The sequence below is a fragment of the Gallus gallus genome, chromosome 13 (assembly GCF_016699485.2).
Source record: "Gallus gallus isolate bGalGal1 chromosome 13, bGalGal1.mat.broiler.GRCg7b, whole genome shotgun sequence".
Classification (NCBI taxonomy): Eukaryota; Metazoa; Chordata; class Aves; order Galliformes; family Phasianidae; genus Gallus; species Gallus gallus.
Genome location: NC_052544.1, coordinates 11940430 through 11956771, shown reverse-complemented (window position 1 = coordinate 11956771; position 16342 = coordinate 11940430). Strand labels below are relative to the sequence as shown.

The following is a 16342-nucleotide window of genomic DNA, read 5'->3' as shown; positions in this document are numbered from 1 at the left end:
AGGGTAAGCGCAGCATTTGCAAACCACCAGAACTGATGACTACACTTATTTCTGAAACAAACTTAACCAGGGAAAGTGACTCACCAGAGGAGCAGCTTGACGAATTGCACAATATCCAACTGAGCAGGGCCCTTCAGAGCCTGTGCACTGCCATGGCAACCAAAATGCAGCAGCCTGGGGAAAATGGAAATTCTCTTAGAATAGTCATCCTTGCTGTCCTCTTTTTCATTTAGTGAAATGCTGAAGGATACAGGGGTCTCAGAAGAAGGAAATGCTTAAGTAACAGAGAGAACGTTGTTGGTAAAATGCAATTTCATCTCTAAAGGGAAAAATGAATCTCTTGGATTTCCATGCTCTTCCATCTGAGAAGTTCTAAATGTGGCACAGGAAGTGAATAATTTGCTATCCAGTTCCATGGAGTAGTTTTGCTATCAGGCACATCTAGAGGCTCCTGCACAACTCTGACTGCAGGCCTTCAGCACTGGGGTTGCTGGAGGATAGCAAGGAATGTGCTGAAAGTTGCCTCACTGAGTGATAGTTGCACTAATCTTTTTACCATCTGTATTTAAAATGAGAACTGGAGCACTTGACTCAAAACACATATTTATTAAGCTAAAAATATTTTTGCAACTTCTTTTTTTTTTTTTTTAGGAATGCATAAATGTTTCTGATATTTTTTATTGAAAACAAAGTCAAAAAAAGTGGAGACTAAAAATGTCTTGGCGATATTTTTCATCAACTGGGAAATTTTATTAGGACATTTGGGATATGGAAATGGCACGTGCTGTTTGTGTGTCAAATGCTGTGATTTATGTGGGTACGTGAGGTTGAATTCCTTCTTGGTGACTCCAGCAGGAGCCTCTCGGAGGCTCCAAGGACTCCTTATTAAGCTTTGCTCCAACTTGCTGCTTTTCAATCAGTGAAAGAAACACATTTTCTCTTTTCATTTTCTTCTGTCTTCATAACCTGTTATCCCTGAGCAGTCGGCTCAGCTGAGGCCTGACGTTCCCCGAGCCGCAGCCAGGAATGCACATGGTTGCATCCTCCTAATAGCTAGGTAGATTTCCAAGTGTTTTTGTCAAAGAATAATGGCTGTGAGGAGCTCAGTGACCTCCATCTCCCTGAAGTCGTGCCCTGTGCAAGGCTGCCTGACACACACTGCTCTAATGCTGGCACTGCAGAAAAATACTGTGGCTAAGATGGGAAACCCTGAGTGTGTTTTCAGAGGGAAGCCCTGTTTAAATAAGTCATCCGTATGCTGTACATCACTTTTATCAGTACTAAGATATCATCTGCACACTGTCTGGATACACAGTTGAATGAGCATTGAGCTCCTCAATTGAAATCATTCTGGCTCACAACACACAGAGCACCTACAGCTGCTCTTTGTTGGTTTGATTCCCCAGAGCTCACCAAAACCTCATAGCCTTTGTCTGAGAAGCTCAGAGTAGTCACTTTCTTCCACTGAAGTTTGGGATTTTTATCCCTGTTCTGCTTTACAGAACCCAGATTTCATCTCAGTGAGCAAGCAAAGACAAATTTATAGAAGTCCAAAAGAGGTGCTGTTTTGTTCATTGGGAAGGATTTGCAGAAGCTGAGTTAACTGGAAAAAAAACAATTTATAGAGGAAAAACAAAGAGACAGAAGTAGGAAGGAGAATTAAGGACTGATTAAAGCCACGTGGAGCTGACGTGGACAGTCACTCTTTGAAATACTTTTTGTTCCATTTTCTCAGGACAAAGGGAGTTTTGGTGGAGTTCCCTGCTGGGTGTGCTGCATGCTAGGATGAATATGGTAGCATTGCTGTGGTAGCAATGGTAAAGGGGGGATGGTTGGACTAGATGATCCTGTAGGTCCTTTCCAACCTTGTGATTCTATGATTCTATGAATATGAGTTGTAAAGATGGAGAGAGCTGTTACTTTGCTCTTCAACAGTGAAGTTTCTTCTCAGAAGGTCATGTTTTTGGTGCTAAGGTCTGGGCTGTGCAGTGCAAACAAGGTTACACAGTCTCCCCCCACCTTGTCCCTGTACCTTCCCTCATTCTGTCATTTCCTCTGTTTCATTCAAAAGCTTCAGCCAAGCAAATGTCTCACCAGGGCATTCTGAGTTTGTTTTGGTGCAGCGCATATTTTTATGACTGTCATGCTTGGGAGAAGCCTAAATTGCTTTGTCTTCTCTAGGGATCAATGAATGCACTGAGATAGAGCAAGATCTTGAGATGAGATCGCATGGTTCAGAAGGACAAAGCACTAAATATCTCAGAGGGACTGCTCACAGGACTCATCTGAGGGGCCAGCATGGGTCACACAGCTCAAACCATCAGGTGGTAGGAAAGGGCATACAGCTCATGGATGCACCCCTTTCTACAGCATTAACACACTTTAAGGCTTTCAATCAATTTAACAAAACCATCCCGTAATTCTCATTAACACTTACCCAGAAGAGCTGCTTCTTACCCTTAGATCCAAAGGCTAAGCAGCAATAATCCAGTCATGGTAATGATAACTAACTACTTTGATCTTCAGATAAAAGAGCCTATAGAAGTGAAAAAGTGTAACAGCACCATTATTCAGACAACCTCAAAGCATATTATATACACTAATGAATTCTCCCAGTGCAGTCTGATGAGAAGTAATAGAAGGCAAATGTGTGAACAGAGAGGAAGAAGGGAGGTGTCCTCATATGGTGAAAGGGAAAAGCAGAAGTAGGTACATGCACAGTATATGTATATGTGTATGTGGGAGTGTATGTGGGAGCCACAAAGTCCACAATGGCCCAGCTGAAGGAGTCCAGCACACAGGATGCTCTCCCCTGGGTGGAATTTTCTCCTTATTCCTTACAGCTCTCAATAAGATCTCTGGCTGCAGAGAGGCAGACAGAGGCAGGGAGCAGCTTTTCATCTCAACGGTGTTTCCAAAGCCTTCAAAAAAAAAATCATCAAATGGGTGTTAGAAGGTAAAATAGGGCCAGCAGAAACACTGAGCATGTTTTCTCTTCACCGTTTTGGAGTTTAAACATGAAGAGAGAGACCTTTCTGTGCACACAGGGTTCTTCTAAAAGGCACTGGCTGGGAAGAGTCCAGACTCGTTCCCTACCACTCCTGCAAGGAAAATGCTGTGCTCTTCTGGAAAAAAGAAAACCTCAAAGTTGAAAATTGAGAAAATTTCTCACCTGCCATCTTGGTCAGGTATCCCATTATAAATCAAATATGTAGAGAAAAGGAAGTGAAAATTTGGGAATATTGATAATATTGAAACCTTCCACTGTGGAAAATGCTATCCTTATGGAAAGGGTCTCTCTTCTCAAATTGGGAAATCAGAGCAGAAGTTAGATTAAAATAGATCAAAGAATAAATTCAAGAACCCAGGCAAGGACATCCTTGGAAAGGTCTGAACTAAGTTACTATGACATTGACCAGAAATGTCAGGAATAGAGCTCTAAACTCTGAGCACATGTAGATGGCTAAAGAAAGATCTTGGGAAAAAAAATGAAGAACTGGTAAAATATAACCTGGAATATGTTATATATTTGGGAAAAAAGAAAACAGCCTTCTATCAAGAAGACTTTGCAGAAGAAGAAGAGAGAGAGCATATGATATCACAGCGAAGGACGTGGGCATAATTGGCCATTGTTTAAAAAGAAGGATGAGTGCTGCTAAATTCAGGGCTACCTGAGGTTGAGGAAGTTCCTTAGTAATGAATCTCCTGGGGCACTCCAACGAGTGCTTCTGACAAAATTTTATGTTTGTCACCTTGTGAATGTTTCTCAGCAAAGCTAACAAATGTCACCAAAGTGAGAAAAATACATGAAGAGCCTTTTTTGCAGTGAAATTTTTGCTTAAAGGCACGACGAGAGTTGCTTCTCCTTGTAGCAATATCTGGTGAAACTGCAAAACAGGGATGACTTTGCCTTTCACTGGAGCTGCCGAGCAGCCTGAAGTGACTGCATTTCTCTGCAAGCCTCTGCCCAAACATTCACCCCTCAGACTTCCTCGGATTGCAGCACTGAGAAGCACACTGTGCCTACATTGAAGAGGATTTCAGTGTACTTCTTTGGGTCTATTTGTTCTGCCTTTCAACCAAGCTCTTATTTTTTTCTCAGTATTTCACATCACCTCTCTATTGTCACCTTTTCTTTTCTGTGTTTTTTTAGCAGCTCTCTGGGAGGGTTGTATGTATTATCCTGCAATTTTAGGAATAAATATGTCAGCAGTCAGTTCTGACTGCTCAGGGATGGTATCTCCCTCAAGTGAAGGACATAGACCAGTTCTGCTCAGGGATTGTATTTTTATAGCAAGGATGGTACATGGATTCTGCAGAAGTCTAGAGGGGCTGGTTGCCATTTTAGTCCATGCTTGCATGGTATTAAATGCTTCCAACACCACACTTGGCTAGTTGAACAGGCGAGTTGTTGGTTGTGTGACAGCAGGCTGCATTGCACAGCCATTGAGGACCACAGGAGAACACACTCTGCAGATAGTTATTGAGCTTGTAAATTACCCACTTGGGTCCACTTGATGCTGATTGAGTGTTTCGGGGGGGAAATGTGCACAGAAGAACATCGGAGCCAAATTCCACCTGGTGACCAATGGCTTGTGCCACCCATGCAGGTGAAATTTATAAATGTGATTCATCCTCTTGTCCTGCAGCTGGGAAGTGAGTTAGAGGCATGAGGCAAGCTACCCAGGATCCCATAAAGTGGCAGGGCTTCCCAAGGAACTAAAGAAGAGCACTTGGCTGCTAGTCCTCTGCTTAGGCCATTAGGTACCTCTTACCTGTCAAAATGCTAAGTGAATGCCTTGAAAACAGCATGTAGTTGCTCCATGTAGTCATGCTGGTACTTAACACCACAGCTATCCTAGCTCCAATGGCAGGAGAACTACAAGTGACAAGATTCATTACTGGCTAAGCAGGAATACTAAATTTAGAAGGAAGTTTTGCCTGTTGAAGTGAAATTGAAAAAAGAAATCCAGCATATTATGCAAACGAAGAGATGAAACTGTGAGGGAGGGGGAATACACTGATGTCCAAAGCCATTAGCTTAGATGGAAAGAAACAGTAAATAAACAGTGACATAATTAAAGCCTTCTAGAAATGTGTGCTCCTGTTTGAATATGGAGTATTCTGAGCATTTGCCGACAATATGTTCAGTCATTGCGATATTTACTTCAGCAAGTTACCCTAAGGCTCCTTTGAGAACTGGCTGCTGCTGAGATTATGTATTCCCCATTGCCTTCTTCCAGCATCATGGCTTTTGGGAGGTCAGATTTTTCCTTCTTTTTTGTTTTTGGTAACAGCATGGGACTCCCAGTACCTGTGTACCCTCAGCTCTCTTACCCTCACTCACTGGTTAATCTTACCCACAGAGAACTCAATTTCTCAACTCTTACCTCTGCAGATCAGTTGTGAGGTGAGATATGGAAGGAAGAGTTGATTTGTACCGTTGGGAGAGGTAAATGAGAATGCCAATGGAAAACATTCCCACCTCTGTCTGTGTAAGGTCTCTCTGGGCACTGGGTGTTAAAGGCAACGTTGTACTCAGGACTCCAGACTCGTGCACCAGGAGGTAGGATTCGGTAATGAGTAAATGCAAACTAACAAGGGTGAGGTAATTAATGATACAGCACAGACAAGGTAGTGTTTAAAAACCATTTGGATGTGGTGCTCAGGGACATGATTTAGCAGAGGATTGTTAGAGGTAGGGTAGTATGGTTAGCTTGCAGTTGGACTTGATGATCTCTAAGGTCTTTTCCAACCTGAGTAATTCTATGCTTCTATGTGCGTTATGATCTGATGTGGTGACAAATGGTAGCTCATTCAAAACTTGATAGCATGGCAGAGAGTAAGAGCTTTGCAGACGTGGGTGATGGGTATACCCAGAGCTGTTCCCAGCTTCAGTCCCCACATCGGTTTGTTCCTGTGGCCATGGCTAGTCAAGGATGTTCCAAGTAAATCCAGGGTTTGTGTCAGGGTCAGAGATAAAATGGTGAGACCAATCGTTCTGGACGGTCTGTGACACACGGAAGAAGCTAAGCTCATTTGGGCTGATGAAGCTTAATGCTGAAAATTTGCTAAGAGCCAAACGGGAGCAAAACATTTGTAACTAATCCACTACCAAGTCAGCCCTCAGACAGACCCGTGAAATTATCTACAGTCAGTATCAAATTAGCAAACAGTGTCAGAGATCAGAGGATCTGTGTGGGCAGAAGACCAGAAGTGGATTTGACCCACAGTCAGCAGAACAGGCGTACGAGAGCTTTTCTTTCCACAGTTCTGCATTAATTCATTCAGTGACAAATATGTCAGTTGACTAAGTGAGCCGTTATTAGAATAGAATGTAACAGCAAATCTGGGAAATCCTCCCAAAGCAACTATGGCTTTAGAATTCCAGATTTGCGTTTCTAATTAAAATGCTGTCAGTTTAGGTGTAATTCTCCATATGAAATGCATTTGGCAAGGGGGAAGGGAGAAGTGGAAGAGGACTGAGGCGCTGCTTGAGCACTTTTCCACTGATGTTTACTTTGTATTTTTCTGATTACATCCTTAATGTTTTTTTGAGAAGTGCATGATGCTGCTTCAAATAAGGTTGCAATGCAGAGGCAAACGCCTGTTATTTGTTCCAACCTTCTGCAAGGGATAAGATCAAAGAGCAAATTGTTTGATCAAGGATTGTATTTTGTTTAAGAAATAAGAAATTATAGCTGCATGACTCCCTTTTTTTCTGTGAAGAATCCATCAATGCTAAGGCTAGAACATGATAAAAATCACTGCTCAAGAACAAAGGGAGCTTACAATTCTTTTCTGTTTTCTACTGGCAAAATGATGTTGCTTTTGCGAGGAGAAGTGAAAAAAAAAAAAACAAAACATTTTGCCTAAGTGAGAAATGGAAATGATTAACTTCATCTTGGTCATTTCCAGTTTTTCCATTATACAGATATAAAATAATGCATTCCAGAACTACCTTCTAAATGATACATGTGGTAGGTAAGAGTTCAATGTATTATAAAAGAAGAAAGAAGAGTGTGAGTAATGAGAAAGGAGAAACAGAATTGTTTACTATGTCAAAATTACGCCTTTCAGAAAAGAAACATTAAGTCATAGAAACATGCAAAGCTTGGATGGACTCGAACCGACCATTTTCAGAATGCTACTTTTAGAGGGCATTTGCGACCATTATCTTTTCATTCTAATTGAGAATATTAAGGTTTAATTTACCATTTCAGAATTTTCCACTGTACTGAATTTCTGGTTCCCAACCACCTATAATTTTAAGTAGATTGTACACCACGGATAATGAGGGCAGAGTGTTTACTACCTGTTTCTGCAAGAGTGCTGTTGGAAAACAGTGCCCCATTCTTGCTATTGTAAGGGGCAGGCAGAACCCCAATTAAATCTGGGAGAGGATGAGAGGTGATTTAACAAGTATAGGCAGGGCTAAAAGAAGAAACCAAGAGGTCTTAATTTGGGCTGTGTAAGAAAGAACAGTATGGGTGCAGAAGGAATTATATAGATTGAAAAATGTACAGTCTAGCCCATCTAACAGTTTCATGGCTTTCCACACCCCAAAATTAGCCAGTTATTAGAGCCTCTTTTCACTGTTATCCTTTCCTGTTTTAGTCTGATTCTTTTAGATGGTGCTTTTCTCTGGTATTACTACGGTGATGAATGGGAATAAACCCAAATGTCAAATAGACAAATTTAAACATTATAGCTATGGGATATCTTTAAAGTACTAACCAGTATGTTCCATCTCACCTTAGCTCTGCAGAGGACTGAGGCACAAACTCATTCCCACGTGGCAGAGAGCTGATTGCTTCCATGTTACCCTTGGATGGGTACATGGATATGTAAATTCCCAATGTACAGGGATTTAAACCCCATACTGCCCATTAGTGAAGAGAAATGAACTTTTCTAGGTCATTTTCTGTTTCCTAGTTGTGGAGTGAGATGTTCAAACCTTAAAAGTGACTTAAAAGTTACAAGGTATAGCTATTCCTCTGTGACCACTGTTAGTAGAGCATAAACATACCACGAAGTCCCACCAGCTTTCTATCAGATTTTAGCTCCCAAGTGCAAAAGTCAATTCTAGAAATGGAACATCATCTCTTAAATTACAATTGCACTTTTGCAAATGCATCCCAGGATGGGAGTGCTGCTGCTCTCTCACTTGATCTGCAGGGCTAACAAAACAAGATTGCAATGGATGTCTTTCCAGCCGCTTACTTTTGATAAGCAGTCATGAGCATTGGCTTAAAATCTGAATAGGAACATGGTTATTCAGAGAAATCCAGTTTGTCCTGTTTAACCTGTGTCCACTGCTATTGAGCTATGGAGATGTTGCATGGGATCACATCTCCTTGTTCAGTGTTTCATCATGACTATTCTAACATTTCCTCTTGTATTGCAGTAGCCTCCAAGAGATTCCAGCAGACAGAGCTCCCTTGTGTTAGATGCTGCACAGCCATGGAGTGAAAGGACAGTGTCCTTAAGAACCTGTATACTAAATGATTTCTCTGCTGTATGTTTACAGCAGTTTAAATTCACAGCTTCTAGCTTGAAGTCAGTCTAGCAACGAGGGCAAACATTGCCCATTAGCAGTGTATGCAATACAGAATTATGCACATGAAGCCTCAGCCATGCTGGCAGTCACAGCAAGCTGTTTATCTCCTCTTCTTTCCTCCACGGTCTATGAGGTTGAGCACTCACCTACTCACAGCATCTCATTTAATGAGGAAAACTGACCAGCACTAGCAGTAGACAGAGCGCAAATGCAACAGTGCACGATGGGGCCACACATCCTTTCCTGACTTGCTCCCATGGGAAAGAATCACCTACCTCCACTCCCTGCTTCCTCGGCCATTCTTGTTGCTCCCTGTCTGAATACCCTATAGTTACTTTTTCATGCTGTCAATGCCAGGTGCGGGGCTGGGAAGCATAAGCCATCTGCAGCTGACAGCAGGCAGCCCCCGTGGGATAAGCCAGTAATGAATACTGCTCGGATGCGGAGGGTCTAGAGGCAGGAATCCGGCTGCCTGCCGCTGAAGGGATTGAAACAAGCCACAGAAATATCCCAGCTTCGTCAGGAAGGAAAGGCTGTATAATTTGCAGCTGGAGATGAATGTGATTATTTGCCATGCAAATGGATTTTGCCAGCTCAAAGTGGCCTTCATCAGCAGAGATTGTTGTATCTGACATTATCCGGTTACTTTTGTTTAATGCCTCTGCGCCTTTTCTGAGCGCTTCCTTCCCTAAGCACACATCATCCAGACTAATTAGAGACAGGTATTTTTTTCCTCTTCCCCATCAATCCGAAGACATGTGAGCTGAATCCATAGCTGCCTCCCTCTCCGATCCCTCTCCAAATACGAAACTCGAGGTAAATATGTTTGTGCTGTCAGCCCTCCGCTCTGGGTATTCTCCACAGATGGTGACATTTACTTCACCTAACTTCAGCTCCTTGAAGATTTGCTGTCTGGTCCAACCATGTGATTCTGGATCTGTCAAAACTCAATAGAAACAGAGGTCTCCAGAGGACCACCTTCCACCTGGGATAGATGGGGTGAATCATGTCTGGGGGTCCCTGTTCATCTCCACGGGTTGTTTGGTGACATCTCTCTTGGAGAGTTGAAGATAGAGTGGAAGAACAGCACTCAGCTTTCTGCCTTTCCACAGCACCCAGCACTCCCACAACAAACCTCCAATGCCTCTGTCTGGCAGCAATGGGGAGGAATAGCAATAAATTAATCTGGAATTAGGGACTGTCAGTCTGCTCAGCCATGTTGCTGTGGTTGCCAGCGAAGGAGCAGGTTTGCATGCAGGTTTGCAGTACAGGGTATGCAGCACTGGTCTTATAGCTGGAAGCAGGCCTGTGGGCTGCAGACCTGAAAAATGAGAGCTCACCACTTTGCCCCACATGCTGTGAATGCAGGTGTGGGAGCTGGTGCATGCTTTCTGCTAGGCAGTGATCTCAAATTTTGGACTGAAGAGCTTTTGGGGTGGGTTGTTTTAAGTGAGGGGATTACCTGATGTCTGAAGGAGCAGCTCCCAGTGCATCAGCAGCACTTCAAACCAGACTGGACAAACTAGAAGAGTGTGATCTCTATAAGTTCTGCAGCTGGTGGGCTGTGGGGGCTTAGTCTCTCTCCAGCTCTAATTTCAGTGATTAGCAGTAGGGGAATCTTTTCTCATTGGAGCAACAGAGCACGTAGGTTTGTCTGTCAGGTTGTGCTAACCCTCAGTAAGTCACAGCAGCTTTGCACGGACCCAGCACAGCATGACACGTGCTGTCATGATCCGGTCCAGTGCCCCGAGCAGGAATGAGAAATCTCCATTACCATCTGATATACCATATTTCTGGGGATTGACTCAGGTCAGCAGAAAAGCAACACTAAGACATGGTTTCCCACTGAGAAACAAAGTGTTTCTCATGGACAGGACCTCCCTTGTCAGACTGTCTGGCTTTATAAAACAGCACTGTAAGTTATCCTCCACTGGGGATGATGCTCTGCATGTAGAGAAGGAGTGTATAAATAATTTAGGCAGAATGCATGAATTATGGCATGGCTCTAAGAAATAACTTTTACTCCTAAATATGATTTGAAAAGATTTTAATATAAATTAATCCTTTCTTGGTTTATCTCTATAGCTATCCAATGGTTACAGATAATTGGATATTTGATAGAAGCAAGTGCAAGATGCTTAGAATTTAAAGCATTATTAGGAACATCTTGTCTAGCCCGCTGCTGAGAACTAACCAGAAGATGTTGGTGGGCAGATTATTTGTTAAGGCTGTAGCTCCTCTCTGAGATTCAGCATCTCTTTTAGAAATGTGGAGTTTTGATGGAGGAACTGACCTGGTGAGCCACACTGGTCTGTATATGTGGTTCTATCTTCAGTAGATAGAGAACTGAGTCAGAGCCTTGGCTTCTGTGGAAGTAGCTGGAGAACATGACATAACACCTGGGTAAATGACAGGCCTGCAAGAACAAGCCGCACCTTCTGGACCTTCACACGTCTCCTGTCTGCCTCTCCCCTTTGTGTGCAGGTCTCTCTCCGGCCGCATAGTCGGTGGTGTCTGGTGGTTCTTCACTTTGATCATCATATCCTCCTACACAGCTAACCTGGCTGCCTTCCTCACAGTGGAAAGGATGGTTTCTCCCATCGAGAGTGCAGAGGACTTGGCCAAGCAGACGGAAATCGCCTATGGGACCCTGGAAGCTGGCTCCACTAAAGAGTTTTTTAGGGTAAAAAGGAAACTTTAATGCAAACATTTTGCTTAGCTCCTTGTTGGCAAGTCTTCCAGGAATGTCCTCTCTCATCTTCAGCCCAGGTCTGTTTTTCTCTCTTGCTTCCCCTTGCCATGTTAGCACCTGCTATCCTTGCCCCTAGAACGGCAGAAATCTGCTTTTCCTGTGGCCTCTCAGATGGCTGACTGTGTCACTTGTGATATTCTGCAACTGTAAATAGAAATGTGGAATATCTGTGTGCTTCCCCACACTACAGGCATCTCCTAACTTCCAGCTTGGTTAGCCTTTGGTTTGATCAATAAAATCACTTGCCAGACACAGATATCCTGCCCTTCCTGCAGCAAGGTGGTAGGGTTGACCTGGGTGCAGGAAATGGCCGGAGGTTCATTAACATCCTGTTACATTGTTTGTCTTCCTTGGTCCATCTGCTCTGTGGGTAAGTGTTCGGTCTCACCTGGAAATCCCAGCTGGCACCCCAACCTCTGTTAACACTTCTGTTGGGTTTGTGCTGTCCTACGCAGCGATCCAAAATAGCAGTGTTTGAGAAGATGTGGACATACATGAAGTCAGCTGAACCCTCCGTTTTTGTGAGGACGACAGAAGAGGGGATGATCCGGGTGAGGAAGTCAAAAGGAAAGTATGCCTACCTCTTGGAGTCCACCATGAATGAGTACATCGAGCAGCGGAAGCCCTGTGACACCATGAAGGTGGGAGGTAACTTGGACTCCAAAGGCTATGGCATTGCAACGCCAAAGGGGTCTGCACTGAGGTAAGTAGCTTGGATTTGCTTTCCTTTGCCAACCCACCCAGCAAATCAGTGTATGCACACAGTTCGATCTCCATTGCCATGTTGATCATGAAAGCTTGGGGCAACAAGCTGGGGGAGGTGGAGGGAAGGGGATACGAGAACTGTTATGTGCAGGGAAATAAAGTGCCACTGCTGCTCAGTGGGAGCACCTAATCATTCAAGCCCTGCATTTAGAAATTGGATCTTGGCTGATCCACTTGCTATGAATGTGTCTGCTGTATTAGGCGATGGCAGGGGGGCTGCTGTAGTGTAACCATTGGTTTCACAGAGCACTATCTGAATGGGGCTCTCATCCTGTGCCATGTGAAGTGCAGAGCTTTGCAGAGAATGGTATAACCCCGGATTGGATCTATGCTTGCAGAGGGAGCTCTGAGGGGAAAATATTTTGGTGTTTCCTAAGAGGAATTGCTATCTGGGAAGAGTGAGAAGCCAGTTTTAAGAATTCCTGCAAAAAAAAAGTGCACATTTTCATTTACTGAGTAATCCAGAGCCAGATTTTGGCAAGCACCAAATTTAAGGCCAAAGAGCATAAATTCTGCATTTCTGAGCCCAGACCTGAAGCTCTCACATGCTTTTGCCAACTGTCATGCTGAGTATCCCGAGACTTTCCTTTAAAAGGAAAACACTTGAAAAGCACACACCCAGATTTGAGTTAATAGCAAAGCTTGGGCACTGCACACAGCCACGCTCCTAAACTTGTGAGCTGGCCACCTGCGATGTGCATCATGCCAACTTACCTGCTCCCAGCAGCACTACCACAATCTGCAAACATGTATGGTGATCTGAGTTGCACTGGAGGTGTGGTTCCTTTCAGCAATACAATGCCATGCAATTTCTTCATGTTATATTCATGAAGAATATGAGTCTTAAGGGTTTCATAGGATCAGTAAATCCTCATGTCATAAATGGTCCAACTAATTTAGTTATTTATTAAATGTATTTTGATCAAAATACTTTGACCAAAATCATGTGTGACCTAATGCTTGCTTGTGATGAAACCCAGTGTAGAGACACTTAAACCATGATCTTTGAATGATCTCAACAGTTAGTTGTGACTTCACTGATGAATTTGGCTGGTCACACAGTTCCTGAGCCAAGGCCAGCCCAAAAGATGAAAGCCAAGTCAACTGGTAGTGGGTGAAGCCCAAGGATTTGGGCTATTACATTTAATAAGTCAGGTCAAATTGAATTCAACACTTCCCATATCAGCAATTGTAGGAGGCATCTTCAGAAAAGTTCATGAATGCAATGCAGGTGGTCCAGAAGGTAATTCTTGCATCCAGTGTGGTTCAGGCTCTGAAGTGCCTTGGAGCCCTCCAAAGGAAGTGGATCTGTTCTCATAGTTTTTAGATGTTTTCCAACACACTCTTGCCATTGTTTGTTTTCTGTCTTGCAAATATGGAAATTAGGATGCAGATCTCATTATTTTTAAACAGCAATCTTGTAACCTAATTTTTATATTATAAAAACAAACAAACCAGAACATCCTACCTGTCTTGTAATTGTTGGCATGTGAAGGAGCCATTTATCATAATTCTAAGAGAAATAAGAAAAAAAAAAAAAAAAGGAAAGAAAATTGCATCAGTCATAACAGTTTTGCAGCTCCAAGCATCCCTCTGCTAGGCATGATTCCAAAAATTCCTAACATTTCTTCTTGTTTCCTCTTCTTCATCACAACTGCATGTAGAACAAATATCTTATGGGCCTAATGGCAAAGGAGAAATGCTTGATTTTCCATTCTATGGTGTTTCTTTGGAAGAGTTGCTGTTAGGTTTTGTCCCATCATGTTTGTTTTGTTCCTGTTGTTTTAACTGTTTTAGTCTTAGTAAGTTCCATATGGTCTTCATGTAGTGTCTGTTTCCCCTCTGGGGTCCGGAACGTGAGAGATTGCCCTGAGCAAGCTGACATTCACGAGGCATCTGTATAGCACGGTCAGCATGTCTCTTACTCAGGCTTCATTTTCACTCACATCAATCCACAGAGTAAAAGCTCTGAGCCATGTTTGGAGGTACATGTGATCCAGGCCTATCTTAGATTGTTGTTTAGAAATTGGGCTGCATTTTGACTTTTGTTGTGACCTGTCACTTTTGTAGATACGCAGGTTTTCCTGGATTTAGTGCAGCTGATTAGGGAAGGATCCCAGCGAGATGCTAAATGAGAGCTCATCTTCTTTTCTATCTTACTCCCACTTGAGAACAAAATGCCAGTATATTGCCACTGATGTGTGAAAAGAAGGTTGAAAAAACAGAAATAATTACATGAGTTGTAATGGGTGCAAATGTCCCTCCTAGGCCATCAGTTAGTTTTCTTCAGCCGCTAGAAGCGTGTTTTCCCCTGAGGTAAACCTAGCTTTGAACATCTTTTGATTTCCAAACATTACAGTTTAGTTGTGGTAATCATGTCTGAGAAGAGCAATGATGGGAGAGCAGAAGTGACACTTTCCAGTATCCTGTCTCACTTGAGATAGTCATGCATCTGCGAAATCTATTCAATTGCCTGGCAGGAGCTCTTCTCCCCTGCTGGATAGGTGATCAGAAAGAGGGCAAAAAGCCAAGTCCTCCAAAAAAGAGGAAAGAAAACTCAAGAAATCCAACTTGAGTCTGGGCTCAAGGAGTAGTGAGGTTTTAGAGATGGAGACAGGAGAGAGCAAATTCTGCTTTGCAGCCTGCCTGACAGCAAAGCTCCCCAGAAATGCCATGAATGTGAATTGTTTTTTCTAGGGCCTGTGAACAAACACCCAGACCTCTACGTCTTTCATCACAATACTCTCAAGATAAAATACTGCATGATTTATGTACTCCCCATGGGCTGAAGAGAAAGGCAGTTATACAAAATCCCCACAGGGACAATACCATGCTATGCTTAGGCCACAGCCCCAGAAATCTTATGGCTGATACTGCGTTCAGGAAAACTGCAATGCATTTCCTTCTTAACAACTTGCACCCACACAGAAGCTGTAGTGTATTTTGGCTCATTAGTGAACTAATCTTTTGCAGATGGTTCAGACATCACAGTGCTAATTAACCTGTATTCTGCTTAAGAAGACAGAAATAATTGTGATTTACTTAGTGTCAAATTATTTCTCTAGCTACACTCACACATTTCCATTGGCTTTAAATGCATCCAAAGGTAGACTCTGGCCATGGCACTGTAACATTAAAAAGGGGAAAAGTATTCAAGTCTACACCTTTGCCTTCTCTTGGACTGGTAGCGAGTTTGACTGCCTCTGGATTTTGCTTTTTGAAGGCTGGATTCTGCCTGAAGAAGGCTCCCAGTCCTTGTGAGGGCTTCAGTGCTCGGACAGGATCCCAACAGGCAGAGCCTCGCGGGCTCGTGGAGGTCAGCAAATCCCTCTTGCTCACAGACAGGCTTTTTGAGAGCTGCAATATGAAAAACAGACTCCTTGGTGAGGATTTCTCAGTGCGGTACAGAGTGCTACATGTATGAGCTGTCCAAGATGGGAACTGCAGAATCCTTGTCCTTTTTTAGGGTCTGTTTTTTTGTTATTCAAGGTTTGCTGGTGGACGGTTCAGCCCTCCATCTTTTCCATGCTTTTTAAAGTCCTCTCAAATTTGTGTCTCACTGTGTTTAGCATTTTTCCTTTTTTTTTTAATTTTTTTTTATTTTTTTTAATGCAATGTCTCCACCAGCATTGCACCTGATAGCCAGCCTCCAGAAACAAACTGTGCTCACATGCAGAGTCTGGTTAACCCACTGCTGCACCCCCCAAGTTAAGCTGCACTCTCAGATGTGAAATCAATGAGACCCATGTGAATACATCTGAATGCAGATTGCAGCACAGTTTGGGATTTGCAGGCTATCCAGATCTTTGGTCTTCTTTCTAAATAGCAGAGTCTGCTCAGCATCCAGACTCTTGCAATGTTTTCCACAGTGGCTGAAGTGCATGTATAAAACATTGCAGCCATCCAGAAGTCCTAGGTTTGCTCAGGTGTATACATTTTAATGGTGCTGCAACCATCCCATTACCTTTTGGTGACATGCCAATGTTATCACAGGGCATGCAAGGCCATTCATAGCTGACCAGAATTTTCTGAAGTGGAGGGATCAACTTCTCAAAGCATAAAGTCAAAGCATAAAGCATTCTCAAGTCCCTGAGACACTAGGAGCTCTAGAACACACTTAAGGGAGGGAATCCAGAGCTCTAAATCAGATGAAGTAGGATGACCAGGTTCTCCTTTGGAGAGCATGGCCCTTCTACAGGGTTTCAGGAAAAACAGTGGTGACTGCCACTAGCTGGGGATCCACCCCTACGTTTCATATGTCCGAG

General features: G+C 43.2%; 1 protein-coding gene across 4 annotated transcripts in view; it reads left to right on the top strand.

Annotated features, from left to right (window-relative positions):
• The window catches only part of GRIA1 (glutamate ionotropic receptor AMPA type subunit 1), a 109912-nt gene that overhangs the window by 80788 nt on the left and 12782 nt on the right, over positions 1-16342 (top strand). For all 4 annotated transcript variants that reach the window (XR_003077528.3, XR_003077527.3, XM_015293755.4 and 1 more), the window contains exons 12-13: positions 11045-11243; positions 11768-12015. Coding sequence is in view for 2 of the 4 variants with exons in the window: in XM_015293755.4 (XP_015149241.1) it covers positions 11045-11243; positions 11768-12015 (447 nt within the window). In the remaining 2 variants the exon portion in view is untranslated. The remainder of the gene's footprint in view (positions 1-11044; positions 11244-11767; positions 12016-16342) is intronic.